The sequence below is a fragment of the Macaca nemestrina genome, chromosome 9, assembly GCF_043159975.1.
Source record: "Macaca nemestrina isolate mMacNem1 chromosome 9, mMacNem.hap1, whole genome shotgun sequence".
Classification (NCBI taxonomy): domain Eukaryota; kingdom Metazoa; phylum Chordata; class Mammalia; order Primates; family Cercopithecidae; genus Macaca; species Macaca nemestrina.
The window spans coordinates 7,971,294-7,996,082 of record NC_092133.1 but is presented as its reverse complement, the minus strand read 5'-3'; the positions used below and the strand labels follow the sequence as shown (position 1 = coordinate 7,996,082).

The following is a 24,789-nucleotide window of genomic DNA, read 5'->3' as shown; positions in this document are numbered from 1 at the left end:
ACTCTTTTCCACTGGTCCCTTCTCCTAAGGCTCCTGTTCTGAAAAAGTGGCCTATCTTGACAAAACCAAATGGTGAGGCAGGGAAGCAATGATTATTTATTGCTTTGTTCAGACTTAGTATTTTTCTCAAGGGAATATTATTAAACAGAAGTTGGATTTAGAAGAATTAAGATTCTCTTTAGCTTCCTTTATAGCATTTTGAAAGTCTGAATTTTCATTAATACATTAACATTAGATGGGTTTCTAGATTTATATTAAAGAAATGAACATTTTGTATTTAACACTTTAGGTCAGAATAGCAATGTTGGAAAGTTGAAAACACTATCTGGGGCTCTTGATATAATGGTGAGAACCGAGCACGCATTCCAGCTGATCCAGAAGGAGCTTGTAGAAGAATTTGGCCAGGTAAATGGAGGAAATGACTGTCTTTGGATTTCGTTTGTCTTAAACTACATGGTGAATGTACATAGTGGGCATATTATGTGTGTGAGTATGTGTATGTTTTATGTGTGTGTATATATATACACACATGTACATATGTATGCTGTGTGCTGAAACATTTTAACAGTGATTTGTTATATTTGCCTAGTAGAATTATTCATCTCCTTTCTTTAATTTGCAAGTATTTTAAAATATTTTTAAGAGTATATCTCAACAAGACCATAGTTAGCAAATTATAAAGTCTCAAGTTTTTTGTTGCTGTTGGTGGGAATTTGTTTTGTTTTATGTTTTAAAAGAAAAGGCCTCTGCCCTCCTTTGTAATTTCCATTAAAATGCCTGGGAGCAGTTGAATGGTGACTGGGCCTAAGCAGGCTCCTCAGGAAGGGATTTCTCGTTTTCTGGGCATTCCAGCATTCGTGTTACCTTCTACTGTTGTAAGAGCTTCCTGAAGGCCCCATGGTGCACCCACCTATTGCTCTTCTAGCCCTGCTTGGTCAAATCCTGTGTGGTACCGTACATTTCCGTGTTGTGTCTAATGTTGCAAAGTCAGGATTAATTTCTTCTACAAAAGTGCCTATGTGGGCTGAGACATTTTAATTATGTGTTTTAGTCTATCAGAATGATCATAGGTGTGCTTTCTGTTTGTTTGTTTAGGGTTAAACATTTGTTAGATTAATGAAACTGCAGTTGCATCACTTGATACGGTATGAAACTACAGCTGTTGGGTAGCTCCAGGAAAATAACTTGTTGTTGTTTTTAGCCTAAGAGTGGTGACGCTGCTCCAGCTGCTGATGCTTCTCCTAGTCTCAATCGAGAAGAAGTGATGAAACTCCTCAGTATATTTGAGTCTCGGTTGTCATTTCTTCTCCTTCAGTCCATTAAACTGCTATCTTCAACTAAAAAGAAAACAAGGTAAATTAAGTGGATATTTGTAGGAATTTCTTTCCCAGCACCCTACCTATAAAAATATTCTCTACTAACATAAAGGAAAAATAGTGGCCAGACACATTGGCTCACAGCTGTAATCCCAGCACTTTGGGAGGCCGAGGCAGGCAGATCACTTGAGTTGAGGAGTTCGAGACCAGCCTGGCCAACATGGTGAAACTCCCATCTCTACGAAAAATACAAAAACTAACTGGTGTGGTGGCGTGCGCCTGTTAATCGTAGCCACTGGGAAGGCTGAGGCACGAGAATTGCTTGAACCCAGGAGGCAGAGGTTGCAGTGATCTGAAATCACACCACTGCACTCCAGCCTAGGCAACAGAGTGAGACTCTGTCTCAAAAAAAAAAAAAAAAAAGAAGGAAAGAACAGATAGTATTCTGTCTTGTCTTCTATGTGGATAGTTCAGAATTTTAAGTGGTGTTCCTTCTTGACTTGTTAAACTAGGTAAGAACTCTCTCCATGAAGCCTTCTATGTATTGAAATTACAAAAAGAAAGAAATCTTGCTGCCTAAGGGCAAATACTCTGTTGTTAACGTTTTCCCTGAGGGAGATGAGTAACCCTGGAATGAAGATCTGTGTTTCTAGTGACACTTCTGAATGTTGTGATTAATGGAGAGCCTGGACTGGAGTTTTGATGCTCAGGGCCAAGTGCAGAGTAGAGGACAGAACACGGAAGCAGGAGCACACACCTCCGCAGAAATGTTCTCGTGGCCTTGGGTTATCTTGTTACACTTACATTCTTTTGATTTAATTTGAAATTTCAGTAGTAGTACTAGATCAGGAAAGTAATATAAATGATATGCCTTCCTTGTTTTTAAATGTAAGTGCAATCTGACCATACAACAAAATTTGGAAAATAGAGAAAAGGAAATGAAAACCATTTATCCTAATACATCCATTGTTACCAGTTATCTTATGTATATTTTACCAATTTATAATCGTAGGGTACAGGTCATTTTTGTGTTTTCTTTTTTTTTTTTTTTTTTGTTATATACAGTAAAATGGACTCTTTGTGGTGTATCCTTCTTAAAATCTTGACAAATGCATACCGATGTGTGCCTGCCACCACAGTTATGACAGAAAACAGTTCCATCGCTCCAAGAATTCTTCCTGCTGTCCTTTGCAGTCAACCCTGCCCCTGCCCCCAGTTCCTCAGGATCTCAGGGAGAAAGTTTTCAGTCTTTTACCATTAAGCCTCGTATCAGCTGTGGGGCTTTGTAGAGGCCTTTATCAAGTTGAGGATGTTTTCTTCTTTTCTGAATTTGCTAAGAGTGTTTTTATCATGAATGGATATTGAATTTGTGTCCAGTGCTTTTACTGCATCTGTTGAGATGACCACATGGTTTCCCTTGTTTAGCCTGTTAATATAATGGATTACATTGATTCTTCAAATGTTAAACCAACTTTGCATTCCTGGGATAAATCCCAGTTTGTCGTGATGGAGTATTCTTTTTATGTATTACTGGATTCAGTTTGCTGACATTTTGTTGATAATTTTTGTGTTTGTGCATAGGGGATAGTGGTCTACAGCTCACTTTTCTTATAATGGGTTTGTCTGGTTTGAGTATTAGAACAGTGCTGGCCTCATAAAGTCTGTGAGTCATGTTCCCTCTTCTGTTTTCTGAAAGAGATTGTACAGAATTAGTACTAGGTCTTCATGTAGTAGAATTTACCAGTAAAACCATCTTAACCTGGAGTTTACTTTGTTGGAAGTTTTTAAACAGTGAGTTCAATTTCTTTTCTTGGATACAGTATTACTCAGGCTGTCTTTTTCTTGAATAAACGAAGGTCCATCATCTAAATTGTCAAATGTATAGGTTCACAGTTTCCCTTATTATCCTTTTAATGTCTAAGGGGGTTTGTGATGAGAGCCCTTCTTTTAGTCCTGATATTGGTAATCCTTCTTCTTTCTGTTTTTCTTGGTCATTCTAGCTAGAAGTTTATCAATTTTTTTTTTTCAATCTTTTCAATCTTTTCAAAGAACCAACTTTTGGCTTAATTGACTGTTTCTTCCCCTCATTGTTTCTCTCTTAAATGTCATCAATTTCTGCCCTTCTACTTGTTTTGGACTTAATTTGCTCTTTTTCTAGTTTCTTAAGGTGGAAGCCTAGATGACTAATTTGAGACATTTGTCCTTTTTAATAAAAGATTTTCTGCCAAAAATTTTCTTCTAAACCACTGCTTTTGCTACATCTTATATGTTTTTGTATGTTTTCTCTTTCATTTGTTTCAAAATAATATTTGATATCCTGAGACTTCTCCTTTGACCCATTTGTTATTTGAAGTGTGCTGTTTGGTTTCTAAATGAGACTTCTCCTTTGACCCATTTGTTATTTGAAGTGTGCTGTTTGGTTTCTAAATATTGGGGCTTGTTAGCTATCTTTCGATATTGCTTGCTAGTTGAATTCTGTTAATGTGCTGAGACCATAACTGTGTATGTTCTCTTCTTTCACATTTGCTTAGATTTGTTTTATGGCCTAGAATATGATTTGTCTTGGCACATGTTCCATGTGTACTTGAAAAATCTGCGTGTCCTGCTGTTTGGGGTAGACAGCGTTGTGTAAATGTCAGTTAGGCTAAGCGTGTTCATAGTATTGTTCAGGTCTTCTATATTCTCACTGACTTTCTGTCTTCTGCAATCAATATACCAAGCGAGGAGTGTTGAAGTCTCCAACTACACTTGTGGATTTATCTGTTTCTCCTCTCAGCACCGTCAGTTTTGTTTCATATGTTTTTGAAGCTGTGTTAGGTACACACACGTAGGATTGTGATATCTGGGAGAACTGACCTCCTTATTACTACAGATATCCCTCTTTGATAATATAGCCACTCAGCTGTCTTTTGGTTAATGTTTTTTTCCATGTATGTCTTTCATATTAAAATTGGGTTTCCTGTAAGTAGCAATAGTTGGGTCTTGCTTTTTATTTTTTATTTACTTATTTTTATGTTTAGTTTTTTTGAGACAGGGTCTCACTCTGTCACTCAGGCTGGAGTGCAGTGGCATGATCATAGCTCACTGCAGCCTCAACCTCCTGGGCTCAAGCAATCCCCCACCTCAGCCTCTCAGAGAAGCTGGGACCACGGGTGTGCACCACCACACCCAGCTAATTTTTTCATTTTTTGTAGAGATGGGGTCTTGCCATGTTGCCCAGGCTGGTCTCAAACTCCTGGGTCAAGCAGTCCACCTTCCTCAGACGCCCAAAGTGCTGGGATTACAAGCATGAGCCACTGCACCTGGCCCAAGGGTCTTGCTTTTTAAGTCCAGTCTTACAATGGGGTCTCTAGACCATTCACATTTAATATGATTCTTTCTCTGCCTTCTGTTAATTGAATAGTTTCTGTGATTCCATTTTATTTCACTATTGATTTATTATCTGCCACTTTTTCATTATTTTGGCTGTTGACCTAGGATTTTGCAGTATACATCGTTAATCTTGCATGAGAGGCCACCTTCAAGTAATATGATGCTGCTCTACATGTACTGTAAAGACCTTGTAACAGTAGACTCCCAATTCCTTCCTCCCGTCTTTTGTTCTGTTATTATACGTTTTACTTTTATGTATGTTATAAACACATAATACACTGCTACTAGTTTTTACCTTATACAGTTATCTTTAAGAGCAATTAAAGAGAACAGGAGATTTTATTTACCTTCATTTATTCCATTTCAGTACTCTTAACCTTTTTGTATAGGTTTCTGTCTAGCATCATATTCCTTCTGCCTGAAAAACTTCTTTTAGCATTTAGCATTGCTAGTTCTGCTAGCAATGAATTCTATCTTTTCAATTGAGAGAATTTTTATTCCTTTTTCAGTCTTGGAAGATCTTTGAGCAGAGTATAGAATTCTGGGTTAACAGTCCTTTTCATTCCATACTTTAAAGATGTCACTCCATTGTCTCTGGCCTGCCTGTTTTCTGACTGGAAGCCAGCTGTGTTTCCTACTTTTGTTCATCTGTTAGAAATGCATCTTCCTTGCCTGTAGGCGTCCCACCCGCCAGCAGTTTGACTGTGATTAGGCTTGGGTGTGTCATGATAGCTTTTACCCCTGGCTTCAGCATTTTTCTTTCTTCTGTTTCATTCTCTCGCCTCCTTGGTAGCCCATTATACCTATATTAGACTGTTTGATGTTGTTCCACAGCTCTTGGATATTCTGTTCTGGTTTTTTTGACACCCTTTTTTCCTTTTTGTGATTTAGTTTGGATAATTTCTATTGAACTGTCTTCAAGTTCACTGATTCCTTACTTGGTTTTGTGTCATCTACAGTTGAACTTTTTGAAGGCATTCTTTGTCTCTGTTACAGTGTTCCTCGTTTCTAGCAATTCCCTGGGGTTCATTCTTACAGTTCCAGCTCTCTGCTCAAATCACCAATCTGACCTTGCATGGCATCCACCTTGTCCATTAGTGTCTTGAACATACTAATTATAGTCCTTTTAAATTACCTATGAAATAGTTCGAACATCTGTGTCATAACTAGCTGGTTCTGTTGATTATTTGTCTCTTGGGACTATGTTGTTTTTTCCTTGCCTTCCATATATCTCTTGTTTGTTGAAAACTGAATACCTTATGTATGATAGTAGAGACCAAGGGAAATAATTTTTTTTGCCTGGAATTTTTTGTACTTACCCCTGCTAGGGCTTTAGTGTGGGAAGTGGAATTCATTTTTCTAGCCTGGCGTTGAGCTGTGGTTGAGATTTTTTTATTGTGATGGTTGCCTTCCATGTGCCATGGTTCAAGTTTTCGTAGCAGTCCTCATGTGGAGGGTGGAGCAGGTCTGCAGAAGGTGATTCTTAATGTCTTCTCTACCTTCAGCTCTAGGTCTTTCTTTTGTTTTGCACCTTAGAGAGGATCTGTCTTTACACTCTCACAGCTCTTCCAGCCATATTCCACTGTCACTGGTCCTTTGGTGCCTTTTCGCCTGTTTGGGAGGGAGCAGGGAGTTAGCAAGGACTCCATAGTTGTTTAAGCCTCAGCCTAGGCAGACATTCGTGTCCCTGAGTCTCAGGAGTGTGGCCTTCCCACTGCTCCTGCACCCCCGCCTAACGCCCCAGAGTGTTTTTTCTGTTCCCTTCCCCTCTATTCATTGACTTTAACCCATGCCCTAAGGTTGACAGTGGTCATTGTCTTCCCCCACCTGCACTGAGGCTTTTGTTTCGTAGAGGAGAAGGGGTCCAGGTGGGGTTGCCGATCCCTCCTACAGCAGCTGCTGTTACCCTGCCATCGGTCTACACCAGGAGGGTTATTCTTTCAGGATTCTCACTGGTCTTTTATGTGAGAACTTTAGGAGGTCCTTGGAGAAAAGCCAGTAAGAAGATGTGAAGCCCCTGACTCCACAGAGGCCCTACACTTTCTCACCAGCCTCACTGGGCCCCCACCAACTCATTCACTATTTTAGCTAAATGCTTACTGGCATCTGGCTGCATCTGTCCCGGGTAAGGAAGGACTGTCCTTTCTCTCCCTGCATCAGCCTGTCTCTCCTTAGATTGCAGGCTGCCTGGCTGTCCCACCTCTCTCATGGATTTAAGAAGAGCCATGACCTTGTAGTTTGCCCTGCTTGAGCCAGAGACTTTTTTCAGCTCTGCACCATGAATAGAAACTTCTTTCAGTAATTGCCTTTGGACTAAGTGCCATGGCTGACACCTGTGATCCCAGCTATTTGGGAGACTGAGGCAGGAGAATTACATGCACCCAGGAGTTCAAGGCCACAGCAAGTTATGACAGCACCACTGCACTCCAGCCTGGGAGACAGAGCAAAACCCATCTCTTTAAAAAAAAAAAAAAAAAAAAAAAAAAAGCTTTTGAATAATTCTCTATAGTCTAAGGAGAGCTTTTACTTGGTGGTTAGTCCTCAGGGTCTGTACCATATCCTGGTTGTGGTACACAGCAGCCAGCGGGTGTTGATACACTCACTGTCATTTAGCGGAGACATCCATCTTTCTGAAGAGCTGTAAGGCAGAGCCGATAGTGCATATAGTAACAAGGCTTGAAAAGAATTCCTGCCTTTTTCTAACAGCAGTGTGTAAATTTTTAAAATTTGTATTGGTTTCCACAAGGGCAATATAAATATATGATACGTGAGAAGAAATGATTCATTGATTTTTCACAAGTCAATCATTTGAGTAATTTAATAGGTAATAGTTTCAGTTTTATCTTTTATAACTGTAACAGTCATATGTGTGACCTAAGTAATTTTTGTTTTAATGGAAGGTTTTCTAAGTTTCTGTTTATTTAGGTTATTAATATGCTGTTGAAAACTATTTTAGTTTAAAGTTTTCATGCATGATGTATTCAGTCTTATTTAGCTAATTTATATTGATTTTAAGGTTTATTAAACGGTTAAATGTGATACTGTGTTAATAAAATAAGCACCTTGACAGTTTCAAAACAAAAATATTAATTACTAAGTCAATGACTATTTCATTTTTCACTGATACGCAAATGAAAACATCTATAATTTTATTGTTAAGAGGAAAATAGCCTCTGCCACAGGCTTAGTTGTTTCACAGTGATACATGAACATTCTCTTTTGCAGTATAGAGGGAAATCAGAATGAGACCTAAAAGAGAAAATGCAGTCAGCCCTCTGTATCCAGGGATTCTGCATCCACAGATTCAGCCAACCACAGATTGAAAATATTAAATAAATTTAAAAAAAAATACAAATTTAAAAGCAATATAACAACTATTTATATGGCATTTACATTGTATTAGGTATTATAACTAATCTAGAGATGATTTAAAGTATATAGGAAGATGTACACAGCCAAAATGGAAATACTACACCATCTTATATCAGGTACTCCAGCCTCCTCAGATTTGAGTTTCCTGGAGGATCCTGGAACCAATCCTCCACAGATAGTAAGAGGCCACGTTAAATAAATTTTTGTTTCATTTTTTGACTACTGCTTTTTCCACTTCATGCCCGCTGGCAAAAACATAAACAAGGCTTAATAACTAAAATCTTAAGCTTATTAGATTCCTATAGAATTAGAGTGAAAGATTCATTTTACTTGTTTAAAAAAAATTTTTTTTTCATTTTCAGGTTATGCAGGCATTTCATCATCATATGACAACTGCATTGGCATTGATCTGCTAGAAATTCTAGCAGTAGCAGTTTGTTAAGCCAAAGGTTTTTTCTTTTTTCTTTTGGAATTTAGAATTTACTCTTCTACTGTATTTTAATATTCATTGCTTTCACAGATCCAGGCCTCTTGACACTTTGGTGGCTTTGGGGTTTAATATAGTGAAATACCATAAAAAGTAGAAGTAATCTCTGAAGATTCAGGGAGCTCTCTGCTGCAGTGCTAAGAACAGATCCTTTAGATTCGTGGGTTGTTCCCATTAGATGTGTACATTTAATATTTGGTTAAGATTAGTAAAAAGGGAGATGAAAGAATGTAAGTTAGTTCCCTTTAGAAAAAACCTGTGAGATGATGGAGCCCTCTGAATAGGGGTCATAGGTCAGTGAAACTGCTGATAAGAATGCATTAAGGCAGGCATGATTTGTAGAAATTGGAAGATGAAGACTTAAAATTCAGAGTTATGGTTAGGACAGATCCAAAGATTTTAAGGTTATGATCCCTGCAGCCATCAGTTATCTTTAGGCACCCAACTATTAATAAAATGACAGTGTGATGTCATTGTCCACAAAGAATAACTCATCTTTCAAATGCCATTTCTAATTGTTAAGTGCTAATGCCTTGATTACTGTCAGAGTCATTTAAATTTTCTATAAAGTTATCAAAGGTTTCGTGACTGTTAACTCCCCGCATAACTAAAATACAGCCAACCTTAGGCCCAGATACAGACAGGGATGCATTTACAACAGTCACTTCTGCTGTACTGTGGTTGTTGGGAGAAGGCAGGAGGAGATCTGTCTGATAAAATAAGTGGGAATTGGAGGGGAGAAATGTCTAAAGGCAGCAATGGGGATCCTGTGGAGGAGGAATGGAGCCAGGAATCAAAGAAAGGGGAATTCCTGGGGAAGGGAGCTCTGCACTGCTGGCTGCTGGCTGGCAGGCCTGAGGCAAGCCCTTGGGTGAAGGGAGAATATTTGTGCCCCGAAGAGGTGAAAGAGTATAGCATTTGAAATTGGAAAACATGACATTTTGACCTTAATCCAAACTATTAACCCTTCTGGGCCTTAGGTTTTACATCTGTAAATTAAAAATGCTAGTCCTTGCCTATCTGAGGGGATGGGATTATTGTAAGGCTCAGATGTGGTCATGGACACTGTAAAGAGTTGTGGAATTGTTATCTGTTACCTGGTTATGTGAGCCAGGGGTCTGCACCTGGACTCATTAAAAAAAAAAAAAAAAAAAAAATGCTAGATATGAACTGCCACGGAATTACTAGTCTTTTCCAGTAGTAACAAAAATAGAATTCACCGATCCATCATAAGGGGTAAATGTTTTCAGGACAAACTGTAAACTGAAATAGTTTTAAGGTAGAGTACTGTCTGGTACTCCTCAGCTGAGGGGCAGTCTTCACACAGAATTGCACTGACATTTTTAGAGTAAACTGAGATGCAGCAGTTCTTGTAGTTCAGGAATCCATGTTGAAACCCCAGGTAGTTCTAGCTCTAGAGATGGCAGTCCAACAGTGGCTTTAGATGTGTGTTTGGGACACAGGAAGGCGCTTTAGGCGGAGCTTGAGGAACAGAGGAAATACCGCAGAGCTCCTTCTGTGTCCTCGCCCAGCTCCACTGCGTTTTCTTCGTGGCTGTCCCGTCTGTCACTCTCTTGTTTACTGGTGTTTCCCCCAGTGCCTCCGCTCCCCTCCCCCAAACTCCTACCTCAATAGAATGCAAATTCCGTCAGTCACGGGCTTCTTTTTGCCTGTTTTGTTCTCTGTCAAGAGTAATTCCTAGTACATAATAGGCATTCAAATGTCTGTAAGAGGAATGAGTACTGGATTTCATTGATGTATTGAAATAAATGTGTAGAAACAGGCCTGTGAGCAATAGGTAGAAGAAGGCAGGTCTGCACCCGGCAGGAGAGGAGCACCTGCTGCTCTGCGAAGAGTGACTGGTGGGCTGTCACTGTCTGGTTTTCTGGACCTCTGAATTGTCAGTAGGCATTGCTGGTCCCTTACCTGTCTCTTTGTCTTTTTTAACCCTAGCAATAACATCGAAGATGATGCAGTTCTCAAAACCAACAAGCACATTTACTCCCAGCTTTTGAGAGCAACTGCAAATAAAACTGCGACTCTTCTGGAAAGAATCAACGTTGTCGTCCACCTGCTGGGCCAGCTTGCCGCCGGCAGTGCAGCGAGCAGCAGCACCGTTCAGTGACTGCACAGAGCCGTGTCCCAGACACGCTGTCAGTGCCTTCAACACGGAGCCGGTTTGTTCATTCGGTGCTTTGTTTCATTAAATAATAGGGAAATATCCATTTAAAACAGGTATATCAGTGGAAACACAGAGTTATTTTAAGTGACAGACAAATTACGGTTGAGTTCTGTGGCTTCTTCACTTGAAGTGCTAACATCAGAATCAAACTTAAAGCTTCCACTATTTGTTTCTTTAAGAAGTACATAGTACCTCAATATTCACAGACTTGCTGTGATGCAGCTACACTTTCCTATTTTTGAAGTATGTCAAGCTACATGGTCTCAGATATGGTTATTTTGGATAAAATGTTACTTTGGTCAAGAGAACTTTTATCCAAATGACATTACAGGTTCAAGTGGGTTAAGGAGACTTCCTGTGCATCTACAGTGTTTCCTTTTAAATTGCCCAGGAAAAAGGTGTGTTCTTCATAAGCTTCAGTGCAGGATTTTTCAAAGACTAGCTGTTGTGCAATTGCTGTATTTAATGCATGTTCTGAAAGGATTCACTTTTGACTTTATATGACAGTCGATCAAGAGCAGGTACTACCCCTTGTTTTCATTTTAAACTTGAAACTGTGAATAAGGTAAGAAAACTATTTTGAATAAATAAACTATTTATTTAAAATGTCTTTGTATTTTTCCAATTTTCATTCTTCACATTGAGTTTTGAGTTGAACTCAGTCTAAAATTAATAAACTTTAAAAAGCAAAGCTCAAAACATTAAAAGTAAAATTCTGCTGTCCACTAAATTCTCCCTAGAATATTTTACTTATTGCTGCTGCTACATGGCTCTTGTCCAGTTACACACAAACATCCCCTGTTATTTGTAATGGCTATAGTACACAAGGCTGTTTTTGTTCATAATTCATACTTTCAATTTCAAGGCAGTGTAACAGATGAAACAGGCTCTTTCAAGGTGAGGTGAATGTCCGGACTCCTGTGCCTGACACCATTGTGGGTAGGTCTGCTGCCTAGGCCTGGGGCAGGCGCGCTGGAGATTCGGCCAGCTCCCTGCGGGCCCTCCACGGTGGCCAGAAGCCCCTCCCACGCCAGCCAGCCCTCTGACGGAATTCCAACTCTACTAGAGAATGGTTTGGAAGAACTGGTTTTAAGCCAAATTTTTACAGAGCTATGATGTAAAGAGACTTCTTTCTCTTTTACAGAGATTTCCAGGTGTTTTCATTGGCTGAGATTTGTTTGTTTGTTTTGAGACAGGGTCTCAGTGTCACCCAGGCTGGAGTGCAGTGGCACAATCTCGGCTCCCTGCAACCTCTGCCTCCCAGGCTTAAGGGATCCTCCCACCTCAGCCTCCCAAGTAGCTGTGACTACAGGTGTGCACCACCATGCCTGGCTAATTTTTTGTAGTTTTAGTAGAGACAGCGTTTTGCCATGATTGCCCAAGCTGGTCTCGAACTCCTGAGCTCAAGGGATCCACCTGCCTCGGATCCATCCACCTCCCCACCATGCTGGGGTTACAGGTGTGAGCCATCACACCCAGCCCATTGACAGTGAATTAACATCCATCATAGCTTAGCAGAATTCTCTCCTGCCATTTGTCCACTTAGTTGTTGTTTACCTAGTTTGCATTTTTCTTGGAACAGATATGTATCAGTTTGCACAAATTAATCACTGAAACATTTAAAGTTTTGCCTGAATTCTAAATTGTAAAGCAGTTGTACAAATTCAGCAATGTTTCATTTCAAGACCAGTGTCATTCTGTTTCCCCTTGTAGCAAGTGTACACACATAATAAAGCTGTCTTCGCCCTGCTAGATAAACGTAGACACTTCTGTGGATTATGATCAAAGATGATATACCATCTTTTGGGTTAGTGAATTCAAAAGCATGTTCCCGCTCAGGCAGGACTGAGCTGGGGTCAGGGGCCTGAGGTGCTGATCTTTTCTCCCGCCCCCTCCTTGGCTGAAACAAGCTTTCAGTCAACAGGAGAATTTGTTCTTAAGCAAGAATAAATTCTAGTTATCTTCCTTTGTCAGAGCAATAACATGAAAGTTCCTACGGGGGGAATAAAGATCCTTATAAAATATATTTGTAATTTGCTGTTTTTAACTTAAAATTTCCTAAAGTACCTGTGTTTCCGCTCTTCCTTTGGAAGAAGAATTTGGTATCTGTGGCTTGATCATGGAGGCTACTGAACCCATTTCAGTTAATTTCAGATTTTGTTCACATCATTACAAATGACATTGGGTTTTCGTTTGGGTTAAGAGTTAATAGCTATAGTATGTAAAAGTTGAAGGGATATACTGCCTATCCTAGATATAACTGATACTGGAAAAATAAAATTATCCAGCTAGCTTCAAGAGTCTCCTTTTGGTAGTCTGGTCTTTAGAACCTAAGTGAACTGTTATATAAAGTGGTAGGAGAGAACACTAAATGAATTATAGTGAACCAGCAAAGCTGTTCTGTTCAGGACCATTTGGGTTGCAGGCCTGTGTGTTCAAACAAGAGGGTGCAACTCATTTCAGAGCCCGAGACCACCACAGTGACACAGAGGAAGTGCAGAGGGCCCTGGGCTGGGATTTGGAGATGAGGGCCCAGAGCTCCCATTGGGTTTGACTTTTGGCAGGATACAACAGATGAACTTTGGCTAATGTGACTGGAAATGTGTACAGTAGCATCCATCCTGCCACGCTGACAGAGCTGTGAAGATCAAGAGAGAAATAAACGTGAAAACCTTTTGTACACTGTCTTTAGAGAAATGTCATTCTGACAGGGACTATGGAGGGCAATCCATTTGAATCCCATGACTTTCCCATTACATCCCTCAGTAAAATCATCTCCGTGCCATCTCCTTCCTTCATAGCTTGACCCAGGGCTCTGGCCACCCTTCCAACTCCCATTAATCAGGTGGGCAAACAGTTGGGATGGGCGGAGCCCCACAGAGTAGGAAGCAGGCAAAGATCATTGGATGCTTAGTTTTTGGGTTTCTTTGTTTTTTTTAGCCTTTCTAGGTTATGAATTATGTTTTCCCTGAGCAACTGATTTTTAAATGAAGTATTTTAAAAGTTCAACTAAGGCTTTTCCCATTGGGTTTTAACTTACAGTGCCATATTTGCTTTAGCTACTGAAAATCTGGTTTTCTTTGTAAACAATATCAGAATTTTTCTCTTAGCGAAGTCCTATGACTCCATTTCCCACTTTTTCTTATTACATGTTCAGTGTGGAGATATGGACATCACAAACATCAAACCACTTCTCTGAAATCAACTTCTTAGGAAATAAGCCATTAGCAGGAAGCCAGGAATTCTGTTGTTTGTCCTTGTCATTAACTACCTTCCAGTATGCATTGCCTTTGAAAAAGAAAATGGAGTTGTATGCGTAGGAGTAATAAGCGGAATCTATATTTCTGAAAGGATGGTTTTGTGGTATTATTGCTGGAAAAACTTCAGTAATCTTCTTTGGATAAGAATTAAGTACTCGATTTCTGTTGACATCAAATGCAAATACCTGCAAAGCAAATAAGATAGACTGGCTCTTCTGAAAATCATTAATATTTTTAGGTTAATTTATAACAACGAGACAAGACTTTGTACCAAATTCTTTAGACTTGAACTTCTTAATTTTCCATCATGCTCTGCCATCGCTATTTAGATCTGAAGTGAGTACAAGTTTTTTGGGTTTTTTCTGTACCCAGTCTCACTCTTGCCCAGATGGACTGCAGTGCAGTGGTGCAATCACAGCTCACTGCAGCCTCGACCTCCCAGGCTCAAGCGATCCTCTCGTCTCAGCCTCCTAGGCAGCTGGGAGCACAAGCATGTGCCACCACACCTGGATAATTTCTCTATTTTTTTGTTGAGACCGAAACATGGGTTTCACCATGTTGTCCAGACTGGTCTCAAACTCCTGGACTTGAGCGATCTGCCCACCTTGGCCTCCCAAAGTGCTGGGATTACAGGCATGTGCCACTGTGGCAGGCCAAGTACAGCTTTTAAATACAAACTTGACCACCTGACCAATCTCTATTAGGGATGACAGAAGCATTGCTCGGCTGAAGAGCCTTCTACTCACAAGGGACTCCTTGAAGAAGTAAATTAACTTCTGTCTTCGGTCGTAAAAGGCTGTGTCTAGGGGACTTGGGATGCCAGGAAATCCTTCTGAAATCAATTTGGGATAGCTTTTTCCTTGTTCATCTTCTGTAAGGGCCTGATCCTTGTCACTGTCATATCTCCAGTATTGATTTCCTGAGAGCCAAACAAAATACGTGCATATGGTTTATTACTATTAAATCATGTGACAAAGCGGACAGTTTTAATCTAGGTCTCAGCCAATCCTGTACAATGTGTTGCCATGATTCTAGGAGAAAGCAGGGCTTTCGGCGTCTGAGTGAAGCCTCCACTCCGCGATTTCCGAGGTCTTGAATTAGTCCTACGTTTAACCCAGGAAGTGCATTTTTCTTGACCGTCACTGCTGCAGTTGGAATGTTGGTTGCCTTTCACAGCAAAAGGAAACCCCGCCCCATGAACGTCATCCTCCCAGCCCTCATCAAAAGCAAAAACAAAACAGCAAAAATCCTGTCTTTTTTACCTTAGTATCTTAATGTTTTTTTCTTCTTCCTTTACAGTCTAAAGATGTTCCTTTTAATGTTAGTGGCCCAAGGCTTGGAATCACTTTCCTATCCTAATCAATATAAGCCCTCTTGTTACTGAAGAAATCATGATCCTTATGATTGGATTATACCTTGAGTGTTTGAGAGTCCTCTAGTCCCCCCACCACGCCCACCTTACAAATAAGGACACTGGAGTAGAGAGCTGAAGTGACTTGTCCACATTCAGACCGCCTAGGCTGAGCCAGGAATGCAAGTCAGGACTCTCAAATTCCACTCCGGAGAGGCTGCCCACTGTCCTACGAAATGGAACTTCGCTCCATTTTGTTTCAGAGTTCGAACGCTCATTTCGTGCTCTAAATCAGTAGGAGTTTATTTTAGCCTCTTCTTGTTAGTTCCTAATCCTGAATATTTGGTATCTTGCCAACGGAATAGACTAAATCCACTCAGATAATTTGGTGTTCACAGCTCACAGAACTCCCCAAGCGGTACGTTCCTTAGCAACCAAATATTTAATACACTTGGAAAAGTTCACTATTGAGAACAATGCGACGTATGTCCAGTTAGAGATGCAGTTCACTCTAATAGAAATTTCTTTTAATCCAAATTATTCATAGCAAATTAAGATGTCTTTAAAGCTCCAAGAATAAAATACAGCTGTATTGTAGTAGTTATCCTATGATGACCTAAATCTGTAAGATTCTTTGAGTGTTGCCAACATAAATTCTAGTTTGGAACTTCTTAAAACCCTGAAAGATGTGCTTCCAACTCTGAAAGACCTGAACTAAAAAAAGTCAGCTGTAAGGCAATTTCTTTATGTACTGAACTAATTCTTCCTTTGTGTGATATGAAGGAAAACTGAGACCAAATTTATATACAGGATCCTTATGGTAAAATTTGCATATAAAGTTCATTCCGTTTGGCTCTTGCCTTGTTAAGTCTTTTTGAGCAATTGAAAGCCCTATGGTTATTTACCAGGATTCAGGCAGAGGGGCTATACAACTTGTCTCTGGGTAGGAAAGGGGAAGGAAAAAGCAGTGACCACAAAATCATGTTTATGATCGGACTCTGTGCTGTCTGGTTTTGCAAAGGCAGCATGCTTCGTGCAGCGGGCCCAGGGTACTGGATGAGACCGGGTGTGAGTAAGGAGCAGCGGTAGTAAGAGTCCCAGACCTGCCTTTCTTTCTGTGTTCCCCATGACCCCCCCAGGCTCCACCACATCAGTTTCTGTCTTCCAGCAAAACACTGACCTTCCCTGTTGAGCAATCGCCATTGATGGCTCATGGCCTGCTCAGCAAAGTCCAGCCCTGGCCCTGGCATTTGAGGCCCTCTGTGGTTGGACCAACCTGCCTTTCTAGCCTGACCTCATCCCGGGTAAGTCTGTCGCCAGCTTTGATGGACCCCACTCTCACAGCTCTGCGGCTTTTTCACTCCCAGCCCCACGGCTTTGCTTCTGCTGCTTGTCTCTGACCATTTCCACGCCCTCATCCACTCTTCATTCTGGGTGCCTTTTTCTGGGCATCCCAGATCCCACCCATCCTTGAGTCTAGGCCAAGACCTGATTCTTGGGGCGCCAGCACCCAATTCCAGGTGGCAGTGGTCACCTCTTCTGCTCGGTCTGCCCCTTAAAAACACTTCTGTTGCTAGATGTCCAAGGTATTTTTTTTTCCCACCAGAACCAGATTAAAACTGCAGGGCAGGGCCCTTTCTTACAGTTTTTTGGTAGCCACCTTAGTACCTAGTAGAGTTCATTCACTCATTCGGTGACTTAGTGCCGTCTTAAGAAGATCAGGGGCTGGGTGCACTGGTTCACCCCTGTAATCCCAACACTTTGAGAGGCCAAGGTGGAAAGATGGCTTGAAGCCAGGAGTTTAAGACTAGCCTGGGCAACACAGTGAGACTCCCATCTCTACAAAAAATATATATATATATTTTAATTAAGCCAAGTGTAGTAGTGTGTGCCTGTGGTCCCAGCTACTCAGGAGGCTGAGGTGGGAACAGCACTTGAGCCCAGGAGGTCGAGGCTGTAGTGAGCCATGATTGTGCACTCCAGCCTGGGTAACAGTGAAACTCTGTCTCAGAAACAAACAAACAAAAAACCAGAATAGAACCTAATCCTTGTGCCCTCAGAGCTTCCAGTCTGATGGAGCAGATAAAAATTAAGCAAGTAATGACGAGAGCATTACAACAGATTCCTTGGTAGCGGCTCAAGACATTCCTTCTGAGTGCATTCATTTAACAAGGGAAATTGAACCATCCATGAAGAATCTGTACCTCGAAAAAAATAACGTTCATCTCTTTTCCATGTCCAGATGTGAACAAAGGCATCTATGTTGTATGTTGGGATTCCATGCCAGCCAGTGAGGATTTCGATAGGGTCCCCATAGCGTGTCCTATTATTTCGATTTTCATAAAGCCAGTACCAGCTGTTGCGGAAGAAATATGTGCTAAATCTCACCATCACCTCTCCATATTGGTTTCTCTCTTTGCGAATCCAGTCAAATGCAGTATCGAATGATCCCTCACAGGAGCCTTAAAAAAAAGTCACTTGTCACATGGTACAGAAACATATTTTCATGTGTGACTTGAATGAAGACAGTTGCAAAGCTGGGGCTTTCTATAAAAACACCTTAAAGTAAGACACCATGTAAGACTGAAGTGAGGCCAGGTGCAGTGGCACATGCCTGTAATCCCAGCACCTTGGGAGACCGAGGCAAGATTGGTTAGTTCAAGATCAGCCTGGGCAACATGGTGAAACCCAGTGTCTACCAAAAAAAAAAAAATATATATATATATATATACACACACACACACACACATATATATATACACACACAAAAAAATTAGCTGGGTATGGTGGCACGTGCCTGTGGTCCCTTGGCACAGGCTACTTGGGAGGCTGAGGTGGGAGGATTGCTTGAGCCTGAGAAGTTGAGGCTGCAATGAGCTGAGATCAGTCCACTATACTCCAGCCTGGGCAATACAGTGAGACCCTTTCTTGGGGAAAAAAAAAAAAAAAAGGTTGAGGTGGTGAGCAGAGGGAGCTGGAGGTGCCAAGCTGCCTGCTACAGTCCTGGTTCACAGGCACATTGTGGCTTCATTCTTCACAGTGTCCCAGGCCCCTCTGAGAAGCATCTCAATTTGGATGCAAAGTTATGTATGGTTGACCACCCTAAATATAGCTAGTGAATGCCTCCCTTGACGACTTAACGGCAATTTGACTTCATTAGCGGGAAGAAGTTTGATTCTGGGCTCATGTAAGAGTAAGGTTTCCACTGGGGCAAGTCCGTGTGTCCTGCCTGTTATTGTCTCCAAAGACACACAGTGCTGAGAACGGGGGGATGTGAGAACAGAAATGGGCTGGTCTCTGTTAGGGACTTTTTTTTTTCAAGACAGAGTCTCCCTCTGTCACCTAGGCTGGAGTGCAGTGGTGCAATCTTGGCTCACTGCAACCTCTACCTCATGAGTTAAAGCAATTCTCCTGCTTCAGCCTCCTAAGTAGCTGGGATAACAGGCGTGTGCCACCGTGTCCGGCTAAGTTTTGTATTTATGGTAGAGACAGGGTTTCAACATGTTGGCCAGGCTGGTCTCGAACTTTTGACATCAAGGATCCGCCCACCTCGGCCTCCCAAAGTGCTGGGATTACAGGTGTGAACCACTGTGCCCAGCCTAGAGACCTCTGAATGGAAAAGAGGAGGACAGCTTTATTCCCTTGGGCCTCTGTGTTAAATCACTAACCACTTTAATCAACCACTAGAACGTTTGTCCTAAACGATTTTAAATAGAGATTAGAGCTTATCCTGGCCAGGCTAAACTCAGTTTCTTTGGGATTGCAGTAAACTCCCAGGGCTTCCAGTGTGTGCGTCTCTGGTGGGATGCCATAGCATGGGTGGGGGGGCCTGCTTGTGTTGAGAAAAACACTGCGTTCACTGTCCTCCCTGGAAATGCATGTGGCATGTGGAAGACAGGACACAGGAGGGACTGGCTGTCAACTGGGCAGAACCACTTTTAACTGAGAGAATGGCATCAGGGAGCTAGAGGACGGCTACCCTTGGGTGACATGAGTTGTACAACGTTGTGCTCTTGGACCCAGGTTCCCGGTGAGGAGTGAGCGGGGTCCTCCTGTGCGCTGGAATACAGTGTCCTCCACGAGCTCAGGGATGCCCTCCCCAGCAGTCTTACCATACAGCTTTTGAATTGCTTTCCTGTCCGACCAGTCCAACTCGAAGGCAGGTTCCTGGGGAATGTAATTTGGTTGCATTATGGATCCCGTCCTGTAGGTGTGAGGCAAGCCCAGGACATGGCCAATTTCATGGACGGCCACCTAGAAGGGGACACACACCATGGGCGCTAGGTGAAGCCTGGGCGATGGATCCCTGCGTAACAGACGCAGGCCTGTGTTTCGAGAGGAGCGGTGCTTGTGAAGAGGGGAGCACCAGTGGAACTGGGGAGCCGTCGTCAGACACAGATTTACCTCCTCAGAGGATGCAGACGCTACATGGGAAAAGCTTGGACTTTTTGGACGTCAGCCCATGAGCACTGCTGGTGTCTTATCAACACGAGCGGCTCAGGACCACTGACCTTGAGAAGGCTGATGCCCATGTCACTGGTGGGAGGCGTGAAGTGCTCGTCGTCGTCGAAGTGAATGTCACCTAGGCGCCAGGCGTGTGCAAACTCCTGCCCGCTCCCATCGAAGGCCCGTGGACAGCCCAGATGCCGGCCTGGCGAGGGGGAGAAGGTCCAGGTGCAGGATGAGTGCCCCACATACAGACTCCTCACCTAGGGGGTCCCCAGCCTCCAGGAACCGGCAGCAGAGGCAGACAGAGCGACAGCTCCTGGATTAAGTCCTCAATGTGAGGAGGGTGGGAGACGGTTTATAAACCGTGTTTACTGTCAGAGACAGAGACCAGCAGGCACCAAATGCCTGGGAGCAGAGCAGAGGGGGCCTGGGAAGATGGCAAAAAGGCCTCACCCGGACAAGATCAGGGCCGGATCCTCGCCTCTGCGGAGGTCATGAAATACTGGAAGCCGGGTCCCTTAAAATTTGTCTTTTTCAGCCCACCGTGTCCCTGTACTTCTCACCCTGGGACATTAACCCAGTGAGACCAGAAGACAGCCCTGTGCACCCCTGGGTCACCGATGGGGCTGAAAAGCGGCTCGTCTGCTTGCTGCTTGTCTCTGACCACTTCCACGCCCCATCCACTCTCCATTCTGGGTGCCTTTTTCTGGGCATCCCAGATCCCAGCCATCCTTGAGTCTAGACCAAGACCTGATTCCTGGGGGCGCCAGCACCCAATTCCAGGTGGCAGTGGTCACCTCTTCTGCTCGGTCTGCCCCTTAACACTTCTGTTGCTAGATGTCCAAGGTATTTTGTCCCGCATTTGTCCGTTTGTACGGGGGAGGTGGTGGCACCTGTGCCTGACCCCGCCCTGTCCCGAGGCCCGGCTGCTGCTCCCTAGGAAGCTGGAGGCACAGGCAGGGAGCCGAGTGGGACGTTGAGGAGCAGCCCGGGCAGCAGCCTGCGCCCAGGGCCGGCCGTAGTGTCCCCATAGGCCACACCGGGTTCTCTGCGGGGTGACCACGATTCTGACAAGAGGACGCTGACCGGAGGCTTCTGCCTGCTGACAGGTGCGCCTGGGACAGGCCGGGAGGGCTTATCCCCCTATTCTGCAGGTGGCCGCGGCGGGGGTAGGTGCGCCAGGATCCCCAAGGGGCTGGGGCAGGAAGGCCAGGAGCCCGGGGCGCTCTTACCTCTCCCAAAGCCCAGCTTGATGTCGACCGCGGCCCCGGGGGCGGCCAGGTCCTCGCGGAAATCCAGCGGCGTCACCTCGCTCCACATCCTGAAGGCCAGCGCCACGATGCGCCGCTGCTCGGCCGCGGACAGCTGGCTGCTCAGGGCCTCGCCCAGCAGCCTCCAGCTCAGCGTCCTCTTGGAGAAGGCCCGGGCGGCCCCGCCGTCGGGGGAGCCCCGGGGCTGCCAACCCCGCCGGGACACGGACAGCGGCGCCCGCGGGGAGCGCCTGGAGCGGGCTCTGGGGGGCGGGCCGGGGGGCGAAGACGCGGCGACGGGGGGCGGTAGGCGCGTGTCGGGGACCCCGCAGCGCGGCCGGTTCATGGCTGCCAGGGTGGCCGCGTCCAGCTCCCCACTGGCCGGCAGCGCGTTCGCCCGCTGGAACCTGCGCACCGCCGCGGCCAGGGCGGCGCCCTCGGGGGTCTCCGGCGGCCCCTCGGAACTGGGCCCCCAGGCCGCCCGCAGCCCCGACCAGCCGTATCTGGACAGGAACCGCTGGGGGAGAGAAAGGCACCCTCATCTGGGCCGCCTCGGTCCGGGCCCTCCCGGGCTGCCCTGCCCCAGAGTCTAGAGAGACAGAGACATGGGGAGAGACACAGAGACAGACAGAGAGACAAAGAGACAGACAGAAGCAGAGAGACAGCCAGGGAGAGACAGATGGAGATAGCAATAGAAATAGACAGGGAGGGAGATACAGAGAGAGCAGCAGTGAGGGACAGAGACAGGAGAGAGGGAGCCAGTCCTGGGCGCCGTCCTGAGTGCGGGCCGTGGATGGGCACCAGGCTGAGTCAGAGGCGCCCCAGGGCCCGAGGAGCAGGAGACCTGGGCAGCGGGGTGGGCGAGTGCCGGGAGGAGGTAAGAGGTCGGCGCAGTGAGGAAGGAAGACGGCTCCCCGAGGCCATGCGGGGCGGGTCGTGGGGGCAGGTGGGGGTGCCAAGGAAGGCCGGGCGTGGCCACACCGCAGAGAAGGCCAGGGTGAGGCATGTCCTGAGAGCTGGGAATTCGAACTGAGGGGCTTGGCAGTGGTTGGGTTTGAGGACCCGGGGGCTTCCTCATGGCCGCACCGAGGGAGGTCGGTCGGCGGCCTCCATGGTGCTGAGGGCCTGGCTACAGGGCGGCTCTCCTGTTCTCTGCCCTGGCCTCTGGGGCACCATGGGAGCTGGGGATTGGACTTGACCCTGAGCATCAGCTCCTGGCCTATGGTGACCACAGGACCACGTGCCAGGGCAGGTCAAGGGACCTCATGGGTCCACTCCCTGTCCCCAACCACGACTCTCTGGAGGAGGGGATCGGCTGCATCAGACCTCTGGGTGTTTCACCACAGACTCAGGTGAGGTCCACGGATGCCACCCCAGACAGCTCTCTTAGGATCCTCACTATTGCGGTGTTGGGGAACCTTGCAGGGCTGTCCCCTTCTCTACATCCAGAGACTGGCATGGTGAGCAGCCACAGAAAACCTTCCGACAGTGCCTTGGCCACTACAGTATCACATGCTTGCCTTTGGAAAGGCACTTGGCATTTCAGTCTGTTGTCTGTGCATGGACATTTCTCTCTCACTAGGGCTGACCTGTGGGGTTGTCGAATCAGGTTAACATTGGATTCATGGTTGTTCAATAGGAGCCACAGGAGCCACTCCTCCCTCCCAGCCCAGCCTGCGTGGCCCTTCTCTGCCTCGGCACAGTCGCCATCCTGGCCCGTGCCTGTGCGTGCGTGTGCACGTGCCTGTGCCTGTGAGAGCATGTGCATGTGCCTGTGTGCACGTGCGTGTGCCTGGGGGTGTTGCTATTCTTCCAGCTTCCTCCTACCTGAGCAGCGTGGAGGTCGGCAATGGGCTTGGCCTGGCGCAGTGGGGATGGCTCCAGGTCCGAGCGGTCCCGGCTGTGGAAGAGGCTCTCAGGCTGGGTGGACCAGGGAGCAGCCAGCCAGCAGAGCAGCAGTGTCGGACGGAAGATGGAGGCGGCGAGCATTGGCCTGGTCTGAACCCTTGCCCTCCCTGCCTGCTTCGTCCCCGTCCCCGTCACCTCTCCTTAAGGAGCAGAACCTAGGGTGGCTTTTATAAGCTGCCCAGGAGGGAGCACCCAGGTTTCCAAGCATTTCTCACCCAGCCCTGAAGTGTGCCCACTAGGAGGCCACGTGGCAGGCCATGGGCGTGCTGCCTTTGAAGACCCCAGGCTCACCTTTCTTGTTGGCGTGAGAACTCCTCTCAGCCTCCGGAGTTTGCCACCTCCCCGGGTAATGACATCCTACAGTTGCCAGTGCCTGTGGATTCCATTTCTATGGAGATGTACTGTGGGCAAGTTTGCCGCTAAATGAGCTGTGGAATTAACAGAGGCACGAGACTGCACCCCTAACAACGTGCCTCTCAGATCTGAGCCTGAGTTTAAAAACGCTGACCGTTAGTTTGCTTACAGTTTGGGTCGCTTTTTTTTTCTTGGCGAACTGGGGTTTGGAGAGTTTTAGTTTGTTACTCAGACTTTTTTTGTGTAGCTTTTCTTCTTTTTGTTTCACTTTATATAAAGGAGATCTTCTCAGTGGATAGTATAAATTGTAAAAGTACTGAGAATGACGAAGAAATTCTGTGATTATGGTGGTGACATTTCAGTGAACATTCTTGCAGATACATATGCGCAGGCGCCTAGAAAAGTATTTGTGTGTGTCTCTCATTTTACATGAACTCTAGTCTCTATTCCTTTCAAGTCAGCACAATGTTTTTTTGTGTTTTTTTTTGTTTTGTTTTGTTTTGTTTTGAGACGGAGTCTCACTCTGTCCCCCTTGCTCCCCCTTGCTGGAGTGCAGTGGCCGGATCTCAGCTCACTGCAAGCTCCGCCTCCCGGGTTCAGGCCATTCTCCTGCCTCAGCCTCCCAAGTAGCTGAGACTACAGGCGCCGCCACCACGCCCGGCTAGTTTTTTGTATTTTTAGTAGAGACGGGGTTTCACCGTGTTAGCCAGGATGGTCTCGATCTCCTGACCTCGTGATCCGCCCGTCTCGGCCTCCCAAAGTGCTGGGATTACAGGCTTGAGCCACCGCGCCCGGCCCAAGTCAGCACAATGTTACAAGCACTTTTCTGTTTCTGAATGTAAGTGTTTATCGTTCTAGTTAATGACTGCACAGTGCCCCATTCTGTGGGTAGAGATCTGTATATGAGGATAAACTACAATCACCTCGGCCCGCTCACTTTCCCCTCATGGAGAAGCCTCAAGTTTCTCTGGGATCCTGAAGACAGAACCTTCCCTGAACTGGGCTTTTATTTGAGCAGACGTCCTCCAGAGAGCACAGACTGACTGGGCCACAGCTGTCCATGGGAATATGGAGAATCATAGAAATATGGAGAGGCCAGGTGCAGTGGCTCAGACTCATAATCCCAGCGTTATGGGAGGCTGAGGCAGGAGGACTGAGACCAGGGGTTTGAGACCAGCCAGGGCAACACAGTGAGACCTCATTTCTACCAAAAAATGTTTAAAAATTAGCTCGGCATGGGCCGGACGTGGTGGCTCACACCTATAATCCCAACACTTTAGGAAGCCAAGGGGGTGGATTGCTTGAATCCAGGAGTTCAAGACCAGCAAGAGTTCAAGACCAGCCTGGGCAACATGGTGAAACCCCATCTCTACTAAAAATACAAAAATTAGCCAGGTGTGGTGGCGTGCGTGCCGACAGTTCCAGCTACATGGGGGAGCTGAGGCTGGAGGATCACTTGAGCCCAGGAGGCTGAGGCTGAAATGAGTC

The 24,789-nt window shown here is 45.2% G+C and overlaps 2 protein-coding genes across 3 annotated transcripts in view; one reads left to right on the top strand and one right to left on the bottom strand.

Moving 5' to 3' along the window:
* LOC105470348 (erythroid differentiation regulatory factor 1) overlaps positions 1–11,339 on the top strand; it is a 45,769-nt gene extending 34,430 nt beyond the window's left edge. For both annotated transcript variants that reach the window (XM_011722231.2, XM_011722222.2), the window contains 3 exons: positions 290–405; positions 1,202–1,353; positions 10,501–11,339. In XM_011722231.2, the coding sequence (XP_011720533.2) occupies positions 290–405; positions 1,202–1,353; positions 10,501–10,672 (440 nt within the window). In that variant the 3' untranslated portion in view covers positions 10,673–11,339. The remainder of the gene's footprint in view (positions 1–289; positions 406–1,201; positions 1,354–10,500) is intronic.
* On the bottom strand, positions 79–23,765 carry LOC105470342 (matrix metallopeptidase 21). The gene is made up of 7 exons (XM_011722207.2): positions 22,867–23,765; positions 21,022–21,556; positions 19,852–19,991; positions 19,453–19,594; positions 17,545–17,802; positions 14,736–14,908; positions 79–14,174 (listed from the first exon to the last, which is right to left on the bottom strand). The coding sequence occupies exons 1-7, from the start codon at positions 23,026–23,028 to the stop codon at positions 13,875–13,877; spliced, it is 1,710 nt and encodes a 569-aa protein (XP_011720509.2). The 5' UTR covers positions 23,029–23,765; the 3' UTR covers positions 79–13,874.
* Positions 23,766–24,789: the final 1,024 nt, after the last annotated feature.